The sequence below is a fragment of the Sycon ciliatum genome, chromosome 1, assembly GCF_964019385.1.
Source record: "Sycon ciliatum chromosome 1, ocSycCili1.1, whole genome shotgun sequence".
NCBI classification, from domain to species: Eukaryota; Metazoa; Porifera; class Calcarea; order Leucosolenida; family Sycettidae; genus Sycon; species Sycon ciliatum.
Window position 1 is genome coordinate 84,375,305 of NC_088643.1, and position 25,551 is coordinate 84,400,855.

Consider the following 25,551-nt stretch of genomic DNA (forward strand, 5'->3'; position numbering starts at 1 on the left):
TCTAGAGACATTCATTATGTACCAAAGGACAAGGAGCAGCACAAATAGAGGACAGACTCCGCTCATGTCCATTGTTATTGCCGAATCACGATAATTGGCCGCACCCGCACCTCTTAACCGCAAAATTGAAATATGCATCCATCAGGTAGAAAATAACCAATTGCTACAGCGTTCCTAACATATAATTCTAGGTATTGAATATCAAGAAACAGTTGCAAAGTCCTTTAGATCACCATGTCACAACAAAGCGTTTTGACGCGCGCATCCGCAAAAAAAGTCATGATCGGGTCCACAACCAATGTGAGAACAAGCAATGGTGAATGGCTAAACGAAGACATTCATGAACTAGCTGATGCATCACAGAGCTCAGAAATGTATAGGTTTAGGGGTATAGCACCTACCACTTTGCCGCAATCGTGGTAGAAAAATGCGGGATAGGCTAAAAAGTTACCAAAAACACACAAAAAAAGGTCTATCCAATTCCAGCCTACCTGCCTACAAATCTTCACATCAGAAGCCATCTGGCTCGTAGGTGACCTCATTTTGGTCTCCTTGATGATTAGTAATGCTCTTCTTCAGTCTTCTTTACTTCTTCCTTGACTTCTTTGTCACTTCCCACACGTTCCCAGCTCTTCCTGGTTGTATCACAATGGTGTTACTTAGTGCGGTGCCGAGCAGAAACGCGATGCTATCTGGTTTTAATGTTCAGCTAGAGTCTTCATTTCTTCTCTAAGGGCTTGTTCAATCATGAGCATTGCAGGCAAAATCGAGTCGGAAACCCAGCCTTCACTGGTGGCCTCTCTCCATGGGTATGGCAATAAAGGTGCTGATGAATGAGGCATATCCAGGGTGCAGCCATGCTGTTTCCGTCACACATGACGGTGATCGCATGCGGTTGCAGCACTGCCACTTTGGTAAACTGCCTCAGGTTCAGTGTAGCATTTCACATGTCTGCTTCTGAACTCATCTCGGAGAACATGACCACAGGTTGAATAGGATCGCGTTGCCGCCACAGGTCTTAGTATAAATGGTCGGTAGAATATTGAAAACTATGCAAAGCGTCACTGGCGGTGATGAATTCGGCGCATACTAAATACAGGCCTGTGGACTTCCAATTTGAAATTGAATTTCTCAGAAGTGAATGGACTTCTCTTCTCACCACATACAATGAAATCCCAAGGCAAATATCTGGGTTTGCCTGCTCGCTCAGTAGATCTACGATGGGATGTGGACTGGTACAGCTGACAGCATACTGATTTGACCAGAAATAGCAGAAATCACTCCGAATATTTCACAGACTAACTCCAGTAGGCTATATTTTGCACTCACTGCCTGACGCCGAAAGAGAGAGACAAACTAATCACCACAATAGCTAGAACTGTTGTTGACATCGTCATCGTCAGAGTAGTCAGAGTTGGAGATGAAGTTGAAATACGTCTTCGCTTGGCAATTTTTTTGCCAATAAATTTGAATAGCGTCGTCAACGTCAGGGATATTTTCCGCGGATAGATGGATATCGAGAGCTTCTGGCAGTCAGATTGGCTGCTTCGGACATCCAAGACGACGGACAGTACTCATTCCACCCGATCTTGGTGACAGGCGACGACGTGAGACGTCTCCAATAGACTTTCCAAACACAATTGTTTGAATACTTCACAAATTATCGAATTATTGATTTGCGCATGCGCACTGTGTCCATGATGACGTAATATGTGCGTATTGGTATGGCATGACTCAGCAGTGGTATTTCTGACAAGCACAGAAAATTTGAACAAAATCCACAAGGATTTACCGTGAAAAGACCGATTTCTACGTTTTCCCAAAAAAGTTGCAATTGTGCAAGTCAAAGATATGTTACATTCGGTCTTTGCAAGCTCATAGCAGCCATGTGGATAAAGCAATCTCACTCAAATTTTCACAGATGATGTCTGGGATCTATACGAGCAATTTGACACCGCATTGGACGAAATCAGAGCAAGTTGAAAATTTCACAAAATTTTGACCCCTGAAGGTAGATCGCCACCTTAATTTAATAATAGCCGGCTGGCATGGTACAATGACCTTTCACGGCTTCTTCTTTACTATAATCGAAAACTTCATCACACTGAGAGTTGGACTACTGTAAGATACATGTATGTTATTTTAACGAGTCACAAATTTAACGATTGTCCAAAATCCATAGGATAACGAGAACATACGATAACGCTCTTGCAGTCTTCAGGCCTATCCGCACACACATGTACGTCATGTATAACGTAATTTAATAATGAGTCTGTTGAGGCTGTAAGGCCACATATTACAGGGATCGATTTATCCGGGTTCGCATCGCAGTTTGCGAATCAAAATTCACTGGCTGCGATTCGCTTTTCGTTTGTTATCGCCCAAAACTGCGATGCACTACAAAGACCAGTTGTGTGCAGTCTACATGCGACTGTTGACTGTTGTACACACTGCTGCCTAGGGAGTAGTATTTTACTACTCCAACCAACTGGCCTGTCCTGCTCAGTCCGCGCGGGTCGCGGACTCGCGGATCGCGCTCTTTCGATTTTGGACACTGCACTAGCACTGGTCGTACATGACTGCAGTCTTCTGAAGTTTTGTACACGGCGGTGACTTTTCCTGATGTTCTCCTTTCTTCTTTCACTGTCAAGCTCAGTTTGTTTCTGTTTGACAAGGCACAGTTGAAGTCGATGGTTCTTAGTCTCATGTAGCCAACATGTCAGTGAGTCTGATCAGTGATTCACTGTCCAGAAGAGGGACAAAGAACTGGACGCGCCAGGAATGTCGATTCGTTTCGATGAAGAAAAGGAGAAAAGCGAAATTCGATGCGCTTTGCACGAAATGTCACGATCGTTTGAGCGCTTTCCTGAGGTTTCTTTGTCGAAGGAATCAGTGGAACTGCCCTGTTGAAAGACATTGTGTTGTGAAGAACTCGAAGACGGATGGACGCTGAACATGTAACGTGCCCAAGCGAAAACTCTAATGTAAATATTCAGGTCGAACATTCGCTTGGAAAAGCAAATAGCAACTGCAGCTATTGTCCTCTTCTTTACGAAATCCTGCTATTGTACAAGCTATACATGTAAACTTTTGATGAAGGAAAACTGCTAATCAATACTGGGAGTTGCTAGTCAATTGTAAAACTGTTTAGCAGTGACTGCTATGCAAAAAAATCAAAGTAAATCGATCCCTGTATTATGTGGCCTTACACTTACAGTCTCAACAGAACTTATTATAACGAAGAAATGTCACCTGTTAAACCGTTAGATTTGCTTCCTCGTTATATTTACATGTCTTACAGTAGTACAAAGGAAATGTTATATGGCCATGAAGCCGCGATAGCATTGCCATCTACATGTACATGTACATGTACATGTAGAACTACCATGAGAAACCCTGAAATCCTAAAAAAAAAGGCTGAGCACTATCGAAAGCAGGAGAAGGACAAAATGTTACGAGTTCAACTATTGGAAACGTGATTAGTAAGGCGAGCGGTATTATTATCAGAGCATGTGTGGAGTGGAGAGGTGCAGGTGAGAATGCTACTTGTACATGTACATGTACATGTATGGGTGTGAGTAACTGTTATGTGGGTATACTGCTAAGTGAAGAGTGTGAGTGCTGTTACGAATTCTTTCTGTTTGCATAAATCTGGTTCGCGAGTAAGAATAAACATTGCTTCTAATACGGAAAGCAAACTAAACTGTGACTACTGGCATAGCACACTACACTGTGACTACTGGCATAGCACACTACACTGAAGCACGAATCATCATACAACTCATTACTGCAAACATTGGGGGTTGGATACTAAATGCTTTAAAAAACGGCCGATTTACGGGTACTCACAAACACTGAATGATCAACATCCACACATGCTCTAATACCGCTCGCCTTACTAATCACGCTTTCAATAGTGCTATTTTTAGGATTTTTGTTTTGTTGTGAAGTTGGGTTTCTCAGTGACCTACCGTGTGATTGTAGCTCAAGTTGGGGCGGCGGAAGGTGTTGCAAGTTGGTCCGGCAGGTGCCCCCCCCCCCCCCCCCCCCACACACACACACATAATTTGGGCCACCGCTTTCCCTATGATGTGTACATGGTTGTATTACATAGCGTGTTTAAAATTTCCCATGGCAGACATGCACATCAGCTAAGTTCCCATCCCTGTCGTTGCCACTTCCACGGCTCGGATTGGCAAACCCTGGCGCGAAAGAGGCTTCGGGCTGGATAAGATTTCCAACAAGCACTGTCGATTGTCAGCTTTCCGACGGGCAAGTAAACTACTTCGGAATTCATCATCTCAGCTTCATTGTACATTCGGGGCTAAAGCGGTTTGCACAGCATCGAAGTGGACAGCAGACGGTATACTTCGGGTTTTCCGAATGATACTAGTGGCATCTTTGAACCGTGGGTGACAGTGACACTGAAAAGCTGGATCCCCACGCTTGTAAAGGACCTGATTGCTCCCAGCGGCCGCCGTGCAAGTGGAACCAAACCTCTTGTCCTCGGACTCCTCGTACGAAAGCAATACCATGACGTGTTTCCCCACACATCAGAAGCCTGAAGGACCGAGTATATGAGACAAGCAAATGGCTGTGCATGTACCGCCGGAAAAACCTCACAACAAAGTTAGTTGTGGTCGCAAAAGCTGGTCCGGATGGCCGGACCGGCCGGAAGGGCTCCGCCGTCCATCATATTACATGTCGTAGTCACATGATCCTCAGTTGAGAAGGGAGCGACAACGTTTGATATCTCATCGGAAGTGTTCTGACTGGATATGTGTGACCTTGCTTGGATGACATGCGTTCTTTATTTAGGCATTTCTAAGTGTTTTTCTTCATACATGCCATGTACAATAGCACTGATTTCGTGTGTGATTTGCACTCCATACGAAGCATACATGTACATGTACAGTGACAATGCCCCATCCACATAACCTCCATATTGGACCATAAGACCTGCACACTGTGAAGTACTGACTGTACCGCCCTAGGCCGTGTACCGTGTAGGCCGGCCCTCTGTCTCCAGACTCCACTGCTCCATCCAGTCCACTTGAGAGTCTTGAAATAATTACTGTATTCAGAAAACCACTTACTTCGACTTCAAGTTCAAGTCACTACTGACAGTATACTAGTACTGTACTGAGTACATGACATACATGATTGTCAATTTACGTTTAGGAAAAAATTTAAAAAACATGCTACAGTACAAGTACATGACAGGACGCGTAGTCGTCAACGGTTACGAGCATGACGCATGATCATGCAGCCTTTGCATTGCAATAATTTTTGATCTTGTCTTGATGACAGTAGAAATCGTGTATCTATGGCAACTGGTGCCAGGTTCGTGTTGTAGACATGGGAACTACGTTGTCAAGCGGGTAATTTGAAGTTCAAGTGCACAGTCTTTTCGCGAAGCAGTAGCTTGGCTGTTGTTGCAGCCAAGGTGTGTGAGCTGTTTGAAGCTGAAGAACAATAAGTCTTGGTGCATCGTCTCTTGCCCAAGCCCAAGGGCTCCTCATTTTAGTCTGGAATAGCGACGAAGCTTCCGAAATAGTGGGTACATATGCAGCTGAAATGGCTAACCCTTCGTCCGATATCAGTCCTACAAGCCAAGAAACGGAGTACACAGCGGCAGATCATTCAGACATTTGCAAACGCCTGACCTTTGGAAACTTCGCACCCCCTGCCGAAGCTGCACCTGCACCACGACCCAACACGAGCACTGCCAGTGTTGCATCATCATCAGCAGCATCGTCATCCCACTCCAGCAGCGTTGTGAAAGACGTTTGTCAAGGCGAAGCGTTGCACTGCTTTCTGCGAATTCGTCCTTTCACCGACGCAGAACAGAAGGAAAGTGCATCAGCAGCAAAGATCGATCTCTTCGATGATGGACACCAGATTGAGATTCACGCGCCGGAGGAATCGGCAACGTTCAAGAATGGCTCACGAAACCCGGCCGAGAATAGCTGGCGGTTCAAATTTAGCAGTGTGCTGAGCCCATCAGCTGGGCAGCAAGATGTGTTTGAGACTACTCTGCTGGAGAATGTACAGGATTTTGTCACTGGTCAGAATACATTGGTGTTTACATACGGAGCGACCAACGGAGGAAAAACATACACTATGTTGGGGAAGCCGTCGGATGCTGGTCTTATACCGAGAACGCTTGACACAATATTCAACAGCATCAAGGATCGGCTAGGAAAGCCGTACGAGATGAAGCCGAAGTGTCTGTCATTGGTGCGGCTGGATGAGTCGAGTCGAGCACAGGAGATCAAGGGCAAACTGGATGTGCTGTCCTCCTGGGACAAACGTGAAGAGGTAACCTTGTCATGGAGTAGAGGCCTGTTCTTAAGTGGAGTTTGTAGTCTACCCCCTCCCAACCCCTGGAGTGAGGAGTCTTGCCCCCACGGAATTTAGAGTCTGCCCCCTCCCCCTCCCTCGGTATCTGCCATATGTACTTTATCATCTAGTTGCTGTCACCGAAACCGAAGAAGGTCTGAGTGTTGCCGCACAAGGAATGTGATATTCTGGCATCATCTGTGCGTGGGTCCTTTTGCCGGAAACACAGCACACGTATACGTGTATGATGTGACGGAAACACTACGCTTGCAGGACCGTACATGTATATCACTATACACTTCTGCGGTGTGGTATAGCTATGAAGTTTAGAGTAGTGTTTACGTAGATGACAACAAGCTTATACTAAGCCACCGACTACTGCGCTTTGGCTGTAGCTTGGCGTCTTGCTGCTCCAGTCAGTGATTATCTATCAGGGCCTGTCAGCTTCTTGGCAAGGCCACGCAGACTGCAGACTCGGTGTATCTTATTGTTTTGTGTTTGGCGATGAGCATAGCCTAGCACGCCCACAGTCTAGAGATGTACATGTATACTGATCTGCTTGGCTTTCCACTGGCGGCTAACAGGGCACATCTCTTGTTTCAGTGTGATCACCTGTGCTGCTGCTTGTAGTGCCTAGTACATTGACTGTTGTCGTCTCTCTCTGTCTTGTGTGTGTGTGTGTACTGGTAGACATTTAGCAGTGCTGATATCAGTGGAAGCATTGTGGACGAATCCCTCATCCCGAGTGTTAACAGCACGTTTAGCGACACGTCTAGCCTGCCGCTGCCGGGGAATACTTCATCTGATGGTAAGACCATTGGGTTTCTGACAGGGGTGTCGGAACCGGTGCGGCAGGTGCAGCTTTGCACTAATTCTATCCTGTACTTTCTGAGCAATGAAATGGGCTATTTAGGCCCAAGTCTCCGAACCTTTCCCAGGGGGGGGGGGGGGGGGGCGCCCCCGGGACCCCCGCCTTTTCATGGCCACACCAATGTAGAACCTTCCGACGTCCCTGTCTGAGCCGTTGCTATTGGGGTATGCAGTTTTTTTTATGTAGCATGTGCTGAACCAACCTTTTACTGGTGCGTAATTCAGCCAGGTCTTACTCACGTCTTTGTCTTTTTCGACAAACCCTTTCTTTTCTCCTTTCCACAGAACTCAGCCTGAGCTTTGTACCGGAAGTGGAGACAAACCGCCAGCGCGACAGTCACACGCGTGTAAGCATTGAGCCCCAGGGAAAGGTACGCTTTTCTGTCTTTGTCAGCTATGCAGAAATCTACAATGAGCTGATTTATGACCTACTGGACAAGCCGCCTCTGACCAAGCATGCTCGTCGCAATGCTCTGAAGCTGGCGGAGGACAAGAGCAAGAGACATCACATCAAAGGTGCTGTGTGTGTGTGTGTGTGTGTGTGTGTGTGTGTGTGTGTGTGTGTGTGTGTGTGTGTGTGTGTGTGTGTGTGTGTGTGTGTGTGTGTGTGTGATGTATGTATGTGTGTCTTTGTGTCTTTGTCTCTGTCTCTCTGTATGTCTGTCTGTCTCTATATATCTATCTATATAATCTGTCTGTCTCTCTATCTTTCTCTGTCTCCACTGACACGAGAACTAACTTGTGAATTCATTGCAAACTCATTGCAGACACAATGCTAGTTCTCAAAATGCAGAGCTCTTTGCATCCAGTGGATGTTGAAGTGAGGCATTTATTGTGTGCATGTTCTGAATGTTTTCATGATTTTGGACTTGTGGCAATCCTAGAGGGTGAAGATACAACGAATGGTTTGTTGCTCTGTGCACTGGGTGTACTGCCTACCTTCCTTAGTCTGAACTCTTACGCATCATCACTGAATTCACTTCATTCTGCATCCTATCTAGCTTCTTATTTGTCTAGCCCCCTCAGCAGTTGATGAGTAACTCTTGCTATATGGTACTGCGTCCTATCTGCAGGGCTCAAAGAGATTGAAGTGCGCAACGCTGACGAAGCGTTCAAGGTTTGTGCATACATGTAGATGGTGGTGTTTCACTTCTAGTAGTTTCCTACATTTGTGGTCTTGCTTGGAGAGATTTAGAGTGGTTTTGCATGGTCTTCTTTTCACCTCAGTGTGTACTAGTACACCGAAATCTCATTTAGAGTGGTTTTGCATGGTCTTCTTTTCACCTCAGTGTGTACTAGTACACCTAAATCTCATTTAGAGTGGTTTTGCATGGTCTTCTTTTCACCTCAGTGTGTACTAGTACACCTAAATCTCATTTAGAGTGGTTTTGCATGGTCTTCTTTTCACCTCAGTGTGTACTAGTACACCTAAATCTCATTTAGAGTGGTTTTGCATGGTCTTCTTTTCACCTCAGTGTGTACTAGTATACCTAAATCTCATTTAGAGTGGTTTTGCATGGTCTTCTTTTCACCTCAGTGTGTACTAGTACACCTAAATCTCATTTAGAGTGGTTTTGCATGGTCTTCTTTTCACCTCAGTGTGTACTAGTACACCTAAATCTCATTTAGAGTGGTTTTGCATGGTCTTCTTTTCACCTCAGTGTGTACTAGTATACCTAAATCTCATTTAGAGTGGTTTTGCATGGTCTTCTTTTCACCTCAGTGTGTACTAGTACACCTAAATCTCATTTAGAGTGGTTTTGCATGGTCTTCTTTTCACCTCAGTGTGTACTAGTACACCTAAATCTCATTTAGAGTGGTTTTGCATGGTCTTCTTTTCACCTCAGTGTGTACTAGTACACCTAAATCTCATTTAGAGTGGTTTTGCATGGTCTTCTTTTCACCTCAGTGTGTACTAGTACACCTAAATCTCACGTGCCCGCTCGGCAGGTTTCCGGGGCACAATCAGATGCAGACGTGATGTAGAATGACCCACCGACTTCGGACATGGTTATTGGCCGCATGGTTTCAGAGCTCCAAACCCTGACTACACATGTAGCTATACATGTACTTTGGCATGTATTGCATTCAGCAGTGCATGTAACATGCATTGGCTCGCCATCGTGTTATTGACGTATACAGTAGAGTTTACAGTACAGTACGCTGAAGTTTACCGGGTTTACCGGGTGTTAGTGGCCGTCGTGAGTTCCCTTCGGGTGACCCCCCTCCCGTCTTACTCCTCATCTCCATTGTCTGTCATGTGCATACATTCATGCGTGTACATGTACATGTATGTGTGTGTGTGTGTGTTTTGTGTGCGCGCGCGCGCGCGTGTGCACGTGCATGTGTGTGTATGCGTGTGTGTATGTGTACATGTGTGTGTGTGTGTGTGTGTGTGTGTGTGTGTGTGTGTGTGTGTGTGTGTGTGCGTGTCATTGCTTTCTATTTTAGTTGCTGCAAATTGGTCAGATCAATCGTCAGGTGGCAAGCACTCGTCTGAATCAGCGATCGAGCAGAAGGTTAGGAAATTGAGGAAGCCGATAGAGTGACTCTTAATCCTTTAATTACACAGGCAATTGAATTTGGTTATTTTCGCTCTGTCTGTCGAAGTCCAGTTCAGCCCGATAAACATGCTGCCCGAAATACGTACTGGTACGGTTCGCACATGCAGCGCTTAGCATGAAAAAAGACTTCTCCACTACACACAAGTCAGGTCCGAAAGTTAGTTCGTGCTCGAAAGTTAGTACGGGTGTGGCCACTAAATTCGAAAGTGTGTACATACCTATTTACGTACTTGTACGGTAGTTGTTTCACCTCCCCATGGCCGGAGAATAAAGGCCAGTGTGTGTGTGTGTGTGGGGGGGGGGGGGGGGGGGGGGCTATTGAACCATAGTTTACATACACATTTCGTATGAATTACTACTAACTACTGACGGTGTCACTTCTATTTCTTCTGCTACTGTTGTAGCCATGCCATCTTCACCATCAAGGTCCTACGTGTTGTGGATATCAATGGACCAACCTATGCCCGCGTCAGCAGGTACAGTTAGACCGTCTGTGTCAGTGATTGCTATCAGCACCCTGCACACACTCTGGTGTATGCCCCCGCATTGTCCCTCACACTTGTATTGCCTAGAATGCCGTATTTTCCCGATTGTAAGTGCTGTGTCTCTAACCAAGAGACGGTGGGTTCACACGTAGAGTTTACATCCCAAGTTTATTCTACGATTGCAAAGCAAGAAAAAGCGTTGAGGTATGATTGCGCTAGAGGATATAGAAGTTGTATCCCAGGTGCGGGGTGCATCAGGTGTTGGATGGCAGTACGATGAATTGCTATAGAGTTTTTACGACTAAGACCGGGTTGTGGTTTTGAGGTGGATCAATAGTACTTGCAATTAAATGAATACATGCCTGGTACATACACCACATTCCTCCCCCTAAATGTTATGGTACGTGTTGAGCTATGAGGTATTCCTATACGGCATGGCATTTAATGCACAAGAAAGGAGAAGCGGATGAGATGAGAGCACAGGACAGCAATTGTGTCAGTAAGAAGCAATTCAGTCTCTCAGGCGGGCAGGCAGAACTCGCGGTCTCGGCGGGTTACGGCGGGGTGCAGTCGTAGCTTGTGCCAGCGGCGGCTGGATCTGCTGCGTTGCAGTAGTCACTGGTACAGGTACTTGCGCAGGCGGAGGTGTTGCAGTAGTCGCTGGTACAGGTACTTGCGCAGGCGGAGGTGTTGATGTAGCTACGGATACTGGTACTTGCGCAGGCGGAGGTGTTGATGTAGCTACGGATACTGGTACTTGCGCAGGCGGAGGTGTTGATGTAGCTACGGGTACTTGTACTTGCGCAGGCGCAGGCGGAGATGTTGGAGTAGCAGCGCCTGGATCACTGGGTGGTGGCGGAACACTAGCCGGCGAATGAGCAGTCGGAAAGCACAAACTGTGATCTGGCTCTGCCGGTGCTGCGACAGAAGGCAAAGGCGCTGTGTACACCTGTACAGATGATGGCGGGGCAGAGTCGGCTGACCGGAGCTGTTCAACATGGTGCCTCCATTGCTGGTCTGGGCCCACTTCCACTGTATAGTGGCGGCACCGTGTACCGCTTGCACAGTGCCCTGGATCTATGGGTGTGGTGTGTTGGTGCGGTAGTCACGTACCATGACTGCGTCAGCAAACGTGCGCTCACGGTTTGCTGATCTCGCACTACGCTGAGCCGCCTGTTTCTTGCCAACATATACCTTAACACTGAGTTGGACCAAAGCCAACCGAGTGCGTAACTCACGGTGCATTAGCAAGGATGCCAGTGTGGCATTTGTTGTAGCATGGGGTGTGGTGCGATAGGCCAACAGGAAGTGAGGCAAGAACTCAAGCGCTGCTGTGTCAGAATAGGACCTGAGTGCCTGTTTCATCGTACACACGAATCGTTCAGCCAACCCGTTAGTCGCTGGGCGGTACGGTGCTGAGAACGCGTGCGTAATGCCGTTGGCTTCAGTGAAACGGTGGAACTCATCGGCAGTAAACTGCGGGCCGTTGTCACTCACGACCTGGTCCGGCAGGCCATGTTGAACGAACACTTCTCGGAGACGGCGTTTGGTAGCCAGGGCAGTGGTGCTGCTCATTGGTAGCACTTCCGGCCACTTGCTGTGAGCGTCCACCACACTCAGCCACATGTGCCCTCGGAACGGCCCGGCAAAATCTAAGTGGAGGCGCTACCATGGCTTTGATGGCCACTCCCAGGGATGGAATGCTGACTTTCGGTGGTGTCACCAGTCCGTCTTCTAACGCTGCCATTCTCGATGACAAAGCAGCCATGGTGGACGACAAAGCAGCTATGGATTTATCCATTCTCGACGACAAAGCAGCTATTGAACTATCCATTTTGGACGGCAAAGCAGTCTAGGCCATCGATTTCCAGCAATTTTCGCCGAAGGGCGTCGGACTTGCAGCCGATGGTCAGCTGGTCCAAGACAGCCAATTTCTCCACCGCAGTATCTGGGAAGCCACTGCGTTTCACGTGGTCGCCCAAACGACAACAGAAACCCTCCATAGTCTCGTTCGGCTGTTGACGAAGCTGACGGAAATCGTACCTGAGGAGCGTTTTGTTTCCTGCAACACTTTGGCGAGGTCGTCGAATGTTGTCCCTGTGTTGCTGAGAGTGGGCACGAGTTGCTGGATGTCGTCTTCTCCCAGGTACTGGAGTGGAGTAGCCCACGCTGTTGGTCGCCATCGGCAATTTTGGACGCAGCGAGGTAGAGCTTGAAACTCTGTGTCCAGGTGGGCCAGCGCGTGGCTGCATCGTAGAGGGAGACATAAATGGGAAAAGGTCGGAAACGGCACATGCTACATGCTTAAGTTAACATAACATGATGTACTACCATCATGAATGTCTGGAGTGGCCAAGGAATGCCACAGCGCGTATGTAGATGTGAACACTACAATTTGCAATTAGATGAAAACATATCTGGTACATAGACCACAGTAAGTCACACACCCATTTCCAGGTCTATGTCATATTGTTTTCCATATATTCACTTCAGTAGTAAATCATGCTCGATTGTAAGTCCTGAATTTAAGTGTAAAAGGTGCGGCTTATATTCGGGGAAATACAGTACTCTCTTAGCTGCGCACCGAAGGCTTGTTCACCACATATCAACTTGTGTACCGTGCCGTCCTGTTAACTCACATGATTCGCGAGAGAGACATGAATACTTGAGAATTTAAAGAGAGAGACAGGCAGACAGGCAGACAGACAGACAGACAGACAGACAGACAAAGAGAGAGAGAGAGAGAGAGAGAGAGAGAGAGAGAGAGAGAGAGAGAGAGAGAGAGAGAGAGAGAGAGAGAGAGAGAGAGAGAGAGAGGGAGGGAGGGAGGGAGGGAGGGAGGGAGGAGAGACGGAGACAGACAGAGAGACAGAGACAGAGAGAAAACAATATTTTTTTCAACGTCAAGATTGCATGTATCCACACAATTTCACACAAAATCCAGTCAAGAAGGCATTTCACATAAGGTATTGGACGTTTTTATTCTCTTCTCTTCAGGGATAATACAGGGGATGGGTCAAATGAGTAAAGACTACAACTTGTATAGCGTAATGGTAATGAGATACACCCAGAACAAACTCTATGTCAAGCATGCTCAATTTGTTCTTCATGGTGAAGGTAACGCACTTCTTCGTCTTCACTTCCTTTGTACTGCGGTCTGTTGTTATTCCCTTGCATTCTCTTCTCAGCATGTCTTTCGTAGACCTGGCTGGGTCTGAGCGGAATCGTGAAAAGGATGGTGTGCGTATGAAGGAAGCCTGCAACATCAACACCTCGCTACTCACACTCGGCAAGTGTATCGAAATCATGAGGTTCAACCAGCGCAACAGGTAAGACGGGTAGGTAAGGCCAAGTAAAAAAAAAAGCTAGATGATCGTCCCCGTCCGCCCCAGTTTTTGTCAGCGCCCCAAGAAATATTTTATTTTTTAAATCGTGAGTTTTTGCCGAAATCGTTGGTTTTTTACCGATCGCGGATGCAGGAAACATGTGCACGCTTTGTTTAATACTTTCTTTACTATATGGACCACATACTACTAGTATATCACAACGTCAGTATCGATCTGCTGAAGAAAGAAAAAGAAAAAAAGAAAAAAAAAGAAAAAAAGAGAAAAAAAACCTTGATGTTGTTGTGTACACTGTGTGCATGAGAGGGTAAAAAGTAAAAAAATAAAAATAAAATCCTCCCGCCCTCCCCGATTTTTCCAAAAAAAAGGACGATCATCTAGTAATTTTTTTTACTCGGCCTAAAAGGTGGGTGAATGGTGGGTGAATGGTGAGTGAATGGTGGGTGAATGGTGAGTGGATGAGTAAGGGAATACAGTACTGTCGGACGCCGAAGAACGGCCAGGCTACAGTCCATTTCAAAACTATAGACGCGTAGTGTTTTGCAAAATTCGATGGGATTTATTTGAATATTTTTAGTTTTTTCTCCAGATTCCGTCTCTGCATCGCTTCACAATTCTGGCTATATACTTTGTTTTCGCTATAATTGAAGTTTATTTTTAGGCCAGGTTTTCCGGTTTTACATGTAATTTCTGTTTTGAAGGGGTTGACCAGTTTGTTTCGGATTTTGCTCCTGCTGAGACAGTGCTGCACCCAGACCATCGCGGGTGCATTTTTGTACGGGTCCTGGTAGCCTCGTGGTTTTGATCCGTGATTTCCAGTACAAGTGTGGGGCATTCGAATCCCATCGCGCCTCCTGCCTTTTTTCTCTTCTTTTCTGCATGTTTTGGATCTTGTTGGGTGAAATACAGTAGATAATTATATTTTCTCTTTTTGATATGATTTGAGCCCCTCCCCCCCCCCCCCCCTCCCCCCTGTTCCCTTTTCTTAAAAGAAAAGAAGAAACATCGTGCAAATATCGTGCAAACAATGCCAAACATATTAGTGGACAGTATAGCGTAACTTGTAGTTCCTTGGTCCTTTTTTCTTTACTATCAAACATAATATGTACCGTAAAGTCGCGGATAAAAGCCGGGTTTGCATACAAGCACATCGCGAATAGAAGCCTGAAAATCAAACGGGTCAAATGCATATAAGCCTGTCGCGCGTAGAAGCCTGGCTTCTATGCAAGCGCGGATCGGGTAGGTCAAGAGTGCATGCGCTATGTACAGTGCATAGTAAAACTGCCGCCATACCAGTAGTCAGTGGTAGATCTACGCGTGTCGCACATAGAAGCCTGGCTTCTATGCAAGCCCGGATCGGCCGATGTGCTAACTTACAAACCTGGCAAAAATGCCCGGATCGGCCGATGTGCTAACTTACAAACCTGGCAAAAATGCCCGGATCGGCCGATGTGCATACAACTTACAAGCCTGGCAAAAATATCAGTTGTGCATATAAGCATGGTTTGCAAACAAGCCTGGTTTGCATTGAAGCCTGATGCAGAAAGCGGCTTATGTGCTTATAAGCCCGGCTTTTATCCGCGACTTTACGGTATGTAATTCCCAGTCTCATTCAATTAAAAAAACACCGCAGTAGGGCGTGCTCACACTGCGACCAAAATCAGCGTCCATGCGACCACGCGGCCTAGTTGCATGGCGACGGCATGAACAGTTTTCTGCCCACAACTCTGAAAAGCAGCGGACAAGCAAAACCAAACTTTCCCAAAAACTATATATAGATATGGAGTCACAAGGCTGCCCAAACCGTTCATTTGTCAAGCGTATCAGAGCCCCACACTTCCCTTGAAGAAGTGAGGTTAAATGCGAGACCGACGCTCCGTCAGAAAGGCAAGACACCAAATAACAGCAGCAGCTACGGCTCAGCAAGGCAGTGGCGAAGCACACACTCCGTCGGAGAGGTGTTCATTCCGAGTCACTTGAGGTGCTGCTATCGCCGCCCAGGGTTATGACTATCTGCTCACAAATCTCTTCTTGAAGACCATCAGTCACCCATGCTTCATCGATTAGTTTGCTGCAATGCTCAACTGCACTTGCCCATTGCTCTGGAGGCATCTCAGCCATGACCACCTTCACGAGCTCTCTGACGTCCGCAATCTTGAAGGTCTTGTTGCGTTTCCCAACTTCTCCCTTGATCCAGGCCCACACCAGCTCAATGGGATTGAACACGCAGTGGTAGGGGGGAAGTCGCAGCACCATGAAACCCTGCCGGGCAGCAAGGTCGTCACATCTGTAAACTGGCTGGGGTTTGTGGGCCTTCACCAGCTTGTACAACTCCGGTTTGAGCATGTCCTGGGTCCATGCTACGCCTTTGTCCGTGAGCCAGGCTTGCATATCGCCTTTCCGGGTGGAGCTGGTTGGGGCTGTACTCTCGTCAGTTTTAACGGAGTGATATGGTGCATTGTCCATGACGATCACAGCACCAGGGGGTAGATTTGGCTTAAGCTGATCTTCCCACCATTCTTCAAAGTGAAGTGCATTCATCTCGTCATGGTAGTCTGCACTTTTCGTGTTGCCAATGAACACCAGGCCACAATTTGGGAGAAATCCACCTGCCCGCGTTCAAAATGATGAGTCGCTTGCCTTTTCCAGACGGTGCCTCCATTGGCTGGTTGTTTGCTGCTGGTGTTCCTTCTTTTCCATACCTCTGAAATGGTACTGTGTGGTGAGCATTGACCCATGTCTCATCAAGGAACACCAGTGGCCTTCCTTCAGCACGATACTCTCTGTACTCTCTCAGAAATCTGTGACGCCAAGCGATGATGTCTGGGCGCACATAAATCCAAGAGACTTGATGGATCTCCAAAACACGGTTTGGGACGTAGATGGTAAGTCGGGAATCGACTCCACACACTTCTGGAACACCTTTGCCACCGTTGGAATTTGTCTCTCACGAAAAAATCCGTGAAACACCTGCATCACAGAACACTTCGTGAAGTCGTCCAGTTCCACCTTTGGCCGGCCTGTTTTGGTAGGAGACTCGTTTTGAGCTTTGCCTTCAGAATCAATAAGATTTTCACCACCAACAAGGTAGTAGCCACCTCCTCCCCAACTTCGCCTGACACAACGAGTGACAGTGGTTTCACTCACGCCAGTTGCAAGGTGAGTTCGACGACGAGGATTCGGATACTCAAGCGTCGATCAAAATCCAGCTCTTGTTCGAAGAAACAATGAACACGACTAATCATATCTTTCTCGGCATCACTGAGATTCTTACGGGCCTTGGAAGCCATTACAGTCGGGCACTCAGAAAATGCAAACAAGAAGAAGATTCATTTGAGACTTTCATTTCTTTTGAGACTTTCCTCACACCTTTTCATTTGCGACTTTGCGAGTTTTGCATCTTTTGTATTTCCCGCGGCGACGAAGAAAAACCTGAAAAACACATCTGAAAACCAGAAAACACTCATGCAAAACTCACAGCTGTCGTGCGCTACAGTACGTACGACCCGTACGTATGAGTTCACGCGTCTATAGTTTTGAAATGGACTGTAGAATTTCGTCAAGCACAGCATACCAATGTATACACGGTGACTCAACTGTGCATAGACTTTAGTACATGGAAATAAGAACGGTTTAGGCTATGAGTCTGATCCCCCAGTTCTTCGGCGACCGACAGTACTGTAATAGGGGATTCACACACACACACGGGTAAAACCATCGTTGTGGGAAAGTTGTTATGGAAACCATGGCACTGGGGGAAAGGAAGAACCTCTCGGGGAAAAATTGGCAAAGCCGTGGCCGTGGACCTCAGGGCGTTTGTCAAGAGAAAAATTCCATGGCTGTAAGACGCGCATGCGTAGATCTTGTCTTTGGCGAGAACTCTGAACCCTAGTTGTACGAGTGCATCACAGCCTGCATTATCAGACAGTGCCCAATGGAAAATCGTGCCTGGAGAATGCAAAACATAATACAGAATGTACTACAAAAAATGCAGTACAGTTATTTTTTTAAATCCCCCGCCCCAAATTCATGGCCAAACATGCGGCCAAGGGAAAACTGACCACGGTTGTGAACGACCCCACTCCGTTGACCAAAGGTATGAACTTTTACCTTGTCCCGTTACCTCAGGTTTCCCCGCGAGTGTGAATCCTCTATAAGCGAGTTTGTATGGCAAAGAGGCAATGGAATTCTTCTGTAAGAACCTGGCATGGAGGCTGTTTCAGCCTGGGCACTGCCAAGCATGGACTTAGAGTATACTCTGTACACTCAACATTCTACTCTAGTACTTCAATGCTGGTGTTGGAGGTAAGTTCGACCAATTATGGCGATGTTGTTGACCAACTGGCAACTGCAGTACTGATCAATGAAATCCAGTCACAGCGTCACTCAAGTACTAGTACACCCCGGGCATTGCGCAGCCTTAGACCTGCCAACACTAGGCTGCGAAATGATGCAAGGCGCAGACTTCAGCGATGCGACTGGATTTCATTGAGCAGGGCTGTACCACAGCAGCAGTAGCATTGTATATGAACATCATTACATGGCTGTGTCTAACACGCTGACAGTAGATGTGCTTGCGTCGACGACGTTCTCGGTCTCTACTCTCTGTCTCATGCAGGTGCAATGCCCAGCGCCTGGTGCCGTTCCGCGAGAGCAAACTCACACGCTTGTTCATGGGCTTCTTCCAAGGCGAGGGTCGCGTGACGATGATCGTCAACATCAATCAGATTGCTAGCATGTTTGATGAGACGTATCGTGTGTTGCGCTTCTCTGCTCTGGCAAGAGAGGCAAGTGCAGAGTAGGCGTTTATAGAAGAATCTGTGTGTGTCGACTTCTTAGTATTGATCTCCAACTAGAATCTACTTCCGGTTGTATGTAGGATCTGTGCACCAGAATGAAGACACTGACAGGGATCAGAAGTCAATAGTAATGTGGACAGTGTGCCATGGCTACTACTTGCACAGTGCTATAATAATACAATGTACTGTAAATATACACACGGAAAGTTGGGTGTGGTATCGCCACAGGCGTGAAACTCTGAGTCACAGCCAACCCAAGCTCCGTATCCCATTCTATTCTTTTTGTACTGTAAATATACAAATTCTCGGCAGCTATTTAGTTTCGGCTATATTCGGCACCGACCCAAAACGCCTAAATTAAAACGCCGATGAAATTTTTCACAGCATCTGTTGCACTATACCATGCCCTCTACCCCACGCCGAAAATAAATCGCCGCCGAAATGTCGAAAATCGTGAAGTGCCGAAGTTTTGCAGCGCCGAAATTTTGTATATTTACAGTGTAGTGCAAGTCAGCAGTGACTGCATGCCTGTATATGTAACCGACATTGAGTCCAGACTTATGCACTAATTTGAATCAGCTCCCCATTTGTTTGTCGACTACTACATGTACTAGCATTTCACTGTTGAGCTGAACACCGGTCAGCTAATCCAGTCTTGGGCTTTGCATTGGATCATAGCAGTATCTGTACATGTACTGCATGTATTCAGTCCTGATCAGCTTGTTGTTTCTGTGTGCATTGCGCTGTTGCTGTTTGCCGCTTGTAGCTTGTTCCTGGTGGTCATCGTCCAGCACGTCACACTGGATCAGCTCCGGCGGCTGCTGGCAGCAAGTTAGCCGGCAAGGAAGCAGGCGACCGTGACAATGCCGGAGATGCTGCCAAGGTGGCTGAGCTTGGCAAGCTGTGCGCGCAACATGAGGGCGAGATCGACGTGAGTCTTATTATCGAGTAGTAGATGTCGACTGGTGCCTATGCAAAATACAAATGCAGGCAAGCAATCATCTCTTGGTCGAACACTGACACGGCAAAATTGGTTGGGTGTACTGAAAATGTGATTGTTATAGTAAGTAGATTGCATTCTGCTTTGTGATCAACAGGGATATCGTAAAATCGTTCAGTCTCTGCGTGATGAGCTGCGTCAAGCACGCATGGAGAAGATTGAACAGGAAGTGAACATTCGCCGCGAGGCCGCTGAGGAGATGGCGAATCAGCTGATTGAAATCGAGGAAGCTAACCAGTACGTGAACGCAGTATTGGGCTTGTCCTGTTGTGTGTTGTCAATCCAATCTTTCATGCAATTGATGGTTGCTAGACCATTGCTCCATTGGAGGTTCTCAAGACATTCGTCACATTCATCAGTTGACTTGTGCTGCATACCATGTGCCTCTCCCCGTGCAATTTTCTGACCTCTTCCTCCATTGACCTACTGTTGTGTACTAGTGTTTAGTAGCCGGTAAACCTGCCATGTAGCCATGTAGCCATGTAGCCATGTGCACGTCAGTAAAAGAGCTTGACAACAGTTATAAGTTTAGAGTTCATCCCTGACGCTTTGCTGTTGTTCGGTCGCTTGTTCCGACTTTGCAGGGAGCGAGTGGCAGAAGCTGTGAGTGCCGTTGAGGAGCGCCATGAGCAGCAGCTGGAGATCCTCTCCAAGTCCATCAAGCGCCGGTATGTGAAGAAGCGGCGGCGGCCCGACAGTGACGAAGAGTTTGAAGGCAATTTGGTGAAGTTCCGCGGCCAGCATGATGCTGAAAAGTGGCAAGCTAAGGTAGCCTTGTGACGAGCGATTGCATTGCCTTTTGATAAATTAGGTTGCATTTTGACTTACACTTAGCTGCATAACACTGTTGGCAATGTTTCACGAGACTCTCTTTGTGGTTGACTTCGACCAGACTGTGTTCTTTCTGTGTGAGTAACGGTATAGAGTAAAACCTGTCAAGGTGGCCTCTCTGTCAAGGTGGCCTCTCTGTCAAGGTGGCCTCTCTGTCAAGGTGGCCTCTCTGTCAAGGTGGCCTCTCTGTCAAGGTGACCTCTCTGTCAAGGTGGCCTCTCTGTCAAGGTGGCCTCTCTGATAAGGTGGCCTCTCTGTCAAGGTGGCCTCTCTGTCAAGGTGGCCTCTCTGTCAAGGTGGCCTCTCTGTCAAGGTGGCCTCTCTGTCAAGGTGGCCTCTCTGTCAAGGGGGCCTCTCTGTCAAGGTGGCCTCTCTGTCAAGGTGGCCTCTCTGTCAAGGTGACCTCTCTGTCAAGGTGGCCTCTCTGATAAGGTGACCACCTGTCCCACAGGACCACTACAACTAGGGGCACGGGCTGTCATTTCCAGTCATTTCCAGGCAACCGGCCCACGATAGGTAAACCACCTGCGCACGGGGACCACATTTTGATGGTCCCTAGAGCAGTCGCCTTAGACATAACCATACAAGAAAGTCTATTCTGGAAAAAACAATGTACCTAAACTCCAAACAAGGTGTCATGTTGTATGGTAATGTCTGTGGCTGGCATTCATACTCTTTATAGCTTTAATTGTAGTATTTCAGTGGCTGATATTGCTCTGGAATTTACAAAGACAGCTCATTCTCTGTATTATGCTTGATCCGATCTGTTATTCAGTGCAAGCAGCTAGAAGAAGAGAAGATGACGTTGGAAGAGGAATTGACCGAACGGGTATGCTTCTTGCCTCTTTTTTTCTGGCGCACCATTGACGAGTTTTCGCAGGAGTTTGTGGCATACTGATGTTCCTATTGCAACGTTGCATTGTGTGTGTGTGTTGGCATTAATAATGATGTACCAGAATTGGCTTTGGTGTCCCGGTATGGCATGAGTAACAGTGTGCGGTCGCCGCCAGTACTGTATTGAGTCTGGTGACCTTTACTGTGTGTGTGCGTGTGTGCGTGTGTGTGTGTGTGTGTGTGTGTGTGTATGTGTGTGTTCATGCTTGTGTACTTGTGCTGGATGATGCTGCGGGTGCAGAACCATCAGTTGGAGCGAGAGAAGAGCGTCCTTCAGTATGAACTGTCTGGCAAAGTGAGTTCTACTGTACTGCTGCTGCTGCTGCTGCTGCTGCTGCTGCTGCTGCTGCTGCTGCTGCTGCTGCTGCTGCTGCTGTTGTTTCAAATCTTTATTCTCACGATAGCCAGTGGCCAATAAGAGATATGTTGTTGTTGTTGTTGTTGTTGTTGTTGTTGTTGTTGTTGTTGTTGTTGTTGTTGTTGTTGTTGTTGTTGTTGTTGTTGTTGTTGTTGTTGTTGTTGTCTCCTTGGGGCAAGACGTTTGGCTATTATATTCCCACAAGTGTGTATCATACATAGCATAGCTTTGCATTTTTTTTGTATGTATCTCGTTAATTTACTCTTTTTTGTCCATACGTTGCTGTGCTGTCCAGATGGAGGATGCTGTGCGCTGTGATGATCTCAGCCAGAAGGTAAAGCCGATAGAGCTACTTAACTTGGCAGCAATTATTTGAATTTATTTCTGTGAGGTGATTTAGATAAAACCATTTTGTTTGAAACCTTGCAGTGGGCATATGCATTCAACTAAGCATGTTTACTGTAAAGCGACAAACTTTCGCGGCGCGCAAATTTAGCGTTTTCATAAATTGGGCTGGTTCACGATGAGAAACTTTTGCGATTCTATCTTTTCAGTCGGATCTTGTACTGTCTACAATCAATGTACGAAGAGGTTTGCGGCGATTTATATTCGCGAATGTGTGATGGTTGCGAAAATAGCGAAATTTAATCTCTAGCGAAAGTTTCTCCCTTTACAGTAGTTGTGAAAGTTATGAGTTTCTCTTCCTGTGTTTGTTTACGCGTGTCTGCAGTGTGCTCAACTGGAACAAACAATCTCGGAGCTCACTCAGAAGTTGACACAAGAGGTGAGTTAGGTCACTTCCTATCCGTAGAACCTGTCATTTTTACTTTTGCTCCTGTTCATCTGTTGGGCACACGTGCTGCTTGTGTACTTTGTTCTTGTGCTCTTTTCACATTTTGAGGGTGAGGATGAGGGGCTAAATTGAAGTACAGTAAAACCTGGTTCAAGCGACCCCCCACACACACACACCCCACGGTGCACGCAAAAGCGGTCGTTAAAGCCAGGTGATCTTTAGAACCAGGTCCCACAGTGTCTGTTTAGAACTGTCCGTGCATAGAAAAACGGTCGTTAAGAGCAGGTGGTCGCTAATAGCAGAGGTCGCTTGCACCAGGTTTTACTGTATTTTGAAGTCTTTTCTTTCTGTAAGAAGTGTGGATGATGCCAATGATTTGGAAAACTCCTAGTGTGGCCTTCTCACCCCCATGTAAATTCTGTTCCATGCCGAGAATTTGATGAAACCATGTCCTGTCCTGCTCTTTGTTGTTCTTCTTCTTCCCTTTCTCCAGACTGCACGTTATGGTAATCTTCAGGAAGAGCTCGGCCGCATTCATCATGACACCAATGAAGAGATCCAGCGGAAAAACGCAATGGCTGCCACCATTGAAGAGCAAACAAGAGAGCTGCTGAAGGCGCGCGCTGACATCATGCAGCTGCGCCACGAGAAGGTGGCTTTGAACGAGAAAGTGACGGCTGCCGCACTGACGTCCAGTTCAAGGAGCGGAGGAGCTGTGGCGTCGAAGGGCACTAATACAGATGGCAAGGGCAGCGAGTCAGATCATATCATGCAGCTCAACGCCAGCTTGGAGGAAGCACAGACACGTGTTGCCCAGCAGGATGCAGAGCATGCCAAGGAGCTGGAACAAGTCAACGGCCACATTTCTGAAATCTCTGACACTCTACGCATGGCCCAAGACACCCTGGAATCGTATGAAGAACAGCTGTTGCAGCTCAAAGAAGCCTTGGCTCAAAAGAAGCTGGAGCTGCAGGAGTTTGAGGAGCGCCATGACAGCCAGCTGCAGCAAATCCAGGCATTGGAATCAGCCGCGGCAGTGCCTGTTCAACCTGAGAGCCAAGGTGTTGATGCCGCAGGCCAAGCTAGTGCTGAGATTGAGCAGCTAAAAGCACAACTGGAGGCATTGCAGTGTGAACACGTTGTCGCAATGAAGGCCTTGAAGAGCGCTCATGCTGCTGCACTTGAAACTCTCAACACTGACCATTCATCTGCAGTAGAGGCATTGGAAACCAAGCATACTTCCCGGGTTGAATCAATGCAGCATGACCATGCGTCGACAATGGAGAGATTAGAGAGTCAGCATATTTCTACAGTCGAAAGACTGGAGAGCAAGCATGCGTCCACCATCGAAGGTTTGGAGGGCAAGCATGCAGCTGCAATGGAAGGTTTGGAGACACGGCACATGTCCACCGTTGAAGCTATGCAACATGAGCATGCGTCCGCTATTGCCGCAGTGAATTTGTCAGTGACACCAGCAGATGGTATCAAAAAGGTAGGGTGACTTGTTGTTCAGCTTTGTCCACACACACACACACACACACACACACACACACACACACACACACACACACACACACACACACACACACACACACACACACACACACACACACACACACACACACACACACACACACACACACACTGTATAGTCTGTGTGTGAGTGTATGTGCACGTGTGTGAGTGTATGTGCACGTGTGTGTGTGTGTGTGTGTGTGTGTGTGTGTGTGTGTGTGTGTGTGTGTGTGTGTGTGTGTGTGTGTGTGTGTGTGTGTGCATGTGTAGTATGAAAGTATGTGTGTGTGTGCATGTGTATGAAAGTATGTGTGTGTGTGTATGTGTATGAAAGTGTGCGTGTGTGTGCATGTGTGGGCATGATGCATGTGCACTGTGTATGTCCACCCGCACCCCCCCCCCCCCCCCCCAGTCTGCATGGATACATGAAGAAGAAAACCTACAATGTGATATGCTATGCGACTGTGTTGAAGTAGTAATGTCAGACATGTCCTCTGTCCGCCTGTGCAAGCACCTGATACCGGTGGCTGGCGGAGTAACAGGTATGCAGCACAGATCACTCTGGCTGCATTGCCGCCGCTAGTCTCTTCCCTTATGCAACGTGGCTTATGCCGCAACTAGTCTTGTGCATGCAATGCTGCTGCTGGCCAGTGTATACGCTATCCAGAATGTGTGAATACAACTAGGTCAGCTGCTGCATGGCCCGATGGCCTAGTGCTTCCAACACTGACCTGTTCTGCACTTGACCGACAATGAGCATTCGGGCGATTTTGTTTGTGGCATGTAATCTAGAATTTTATGGAGGCTAGAAAGACCGAACCTGCTTGCCTGGGCACCAGAATCCAAGAGGACTTTGCTCTGCGTCTATGTGTAGTGCAGTATGAAGTCTAAAACCTCAGTTCCTGGCATCACCAATAGCAACGGATGCCGCATCTCTGAGCTATTGGAATGCCATTCTGGTCACCTTTTTTTCTCTTTTTTTGGTGTCGGACTACATGTACTACAAATTCTAAAATGTAGTAGTTTCCTTGTTCCTCTAGCACATACTTGGCCACTGGTTCTGTGTTCAGGTTTTTCACTGGTGACGTCATCAAAGGGGCATTTTTAGGAAAGAAACACATCCCCGGAATGAAGATTCCACTCAGCGGCGAGCAAACCCCTTTCAGAGTTGGGGTGATATTGGCTGCCAATAGATCGTTCGTGTATTTTTTTAGGACTTTTTGATATTTTCTGTTTCGCCTATTCTGCAGTTACATGCATATAAGCACCTCAGTAACCCCGCTCGTTCCTCATTCTTCCTTCCATTTGGCAAATGCTGGTTTTTATACGTTGTGTAATTACTCAGCGTTATTTGCAATAATAAAAAATACTATTAGATCCCAATCAAATTGTTTGGGTGGACTTTAATGCTGTCACTGTTCGTTGCTGTTATCTTGCGTTTTGTGACTTGGTGTTACTACCGTCATCTTCTCCATGGTTTCACGATACCGGCATTGCCTCCATGGTTTCACTATGCCACCATCTTTTCCATGGCTTCCATTGGCATTGCTTCTACTACTCTGCTACCATTGTCACTTAAAGTCACAGAGAAAGCCACGTGCCACTGCTGGTGCCGGTGCTGCTTCTCCACTCACCTGCCTATCTTCACCAAGGTTAACAAGATCTGCCATGAAAAAGGTAGCGAACAACCGTGTGACTAATACCTAGACCTTGAAAGCAAGTGCATCAGTCCTAGTGCTGATCAGGGTCCTTTCCT

At 47.1% G+C, this 25,551-nt stretch overlaps 1 protein-coding gene across 2 annotated transcripts in view; it reads left to right on the plus strand.

Annotated features, from left to right (window-relative positions):
- Positions 1 to 5,430: 5,430 nt before the first annotated feature.
- LOC135805957 (kinesin-like protein KIF20B) overlaps positions 5,431 to 25,551 on the plus strand; it is a 30,696-nt gene continuing 10,575 nt past the window's right edge. Inside the window, exons 1-17 of one of the 2 annotated variants that reach the window (XM_065320080.1) lie at positions 5,431 to 6,321; positions 7,033 to 7,150; positions 7,498 to 7,728; positions 8,286 to 8,329; positions 9,664 to 9,731; positions 10,181 to 10,252; positions 13,450 to 13,590; positions 18,224 to 18,392; positions 19,171 to 19,335; positions 19,502 to 19,641; positions 19,989 to 20,172; positions 21,011 to 21,064; positions 21,371 to 21,424; positions 21,783 to 21,821; positions 22,218 to 22,271; positions 22,774 to 23,772; positions 25,377 to 25,472. In XM_065320080.1, the coding sequence (XP_065176152.1) occupies positions 5,578 to 6,321; positions 7,033 to 7,150; positions 7,498 to 7,728; positions 8,286 to 8,329; positions 9,664 to 9,731; positions 10,181 to 10,252; positions 13,450 to 13,590; positions 18,224 to 18,392; positions 19,171 to 19,335; positions 19,502 to 19,641; positions 19,989 to 20,172; positions 21,011 to 21,064; positions 21,371 to 21,424; positions 21,783 to 21,821; positions 22,218 to 22,271; positions 22,774 to 23,772; positions 25,377 to 25,472 (3,372 nt within the window). In that variant the 5' untranslated portion in view covers positions 5,431 to 5,577. The remainder of the gene's footprint in view (positions 6,322 to 7,032; positions 7,151 to 7,497; positions 7,729 to 8,285; positions 8,330 to 9,663; positions 9,732 to 10,180; positions 10,253 to 13,449; positions 13,591 to 18,223; positions 18,393 to 19,170; positions 19,336 to 19,501; positions 19,642 to 19,988; positions 20,173 to 21,010; positions 21,065 to 21,370; positions 21,425 to 21,782; positions 21,822 to 22,217; positions 22,272 to 22,773; positions 23,773 to 25,376; positions 25,473 to 25,551) is intronic. The other variant, XM_065320081.1, reaches the window with a different exon arrangement.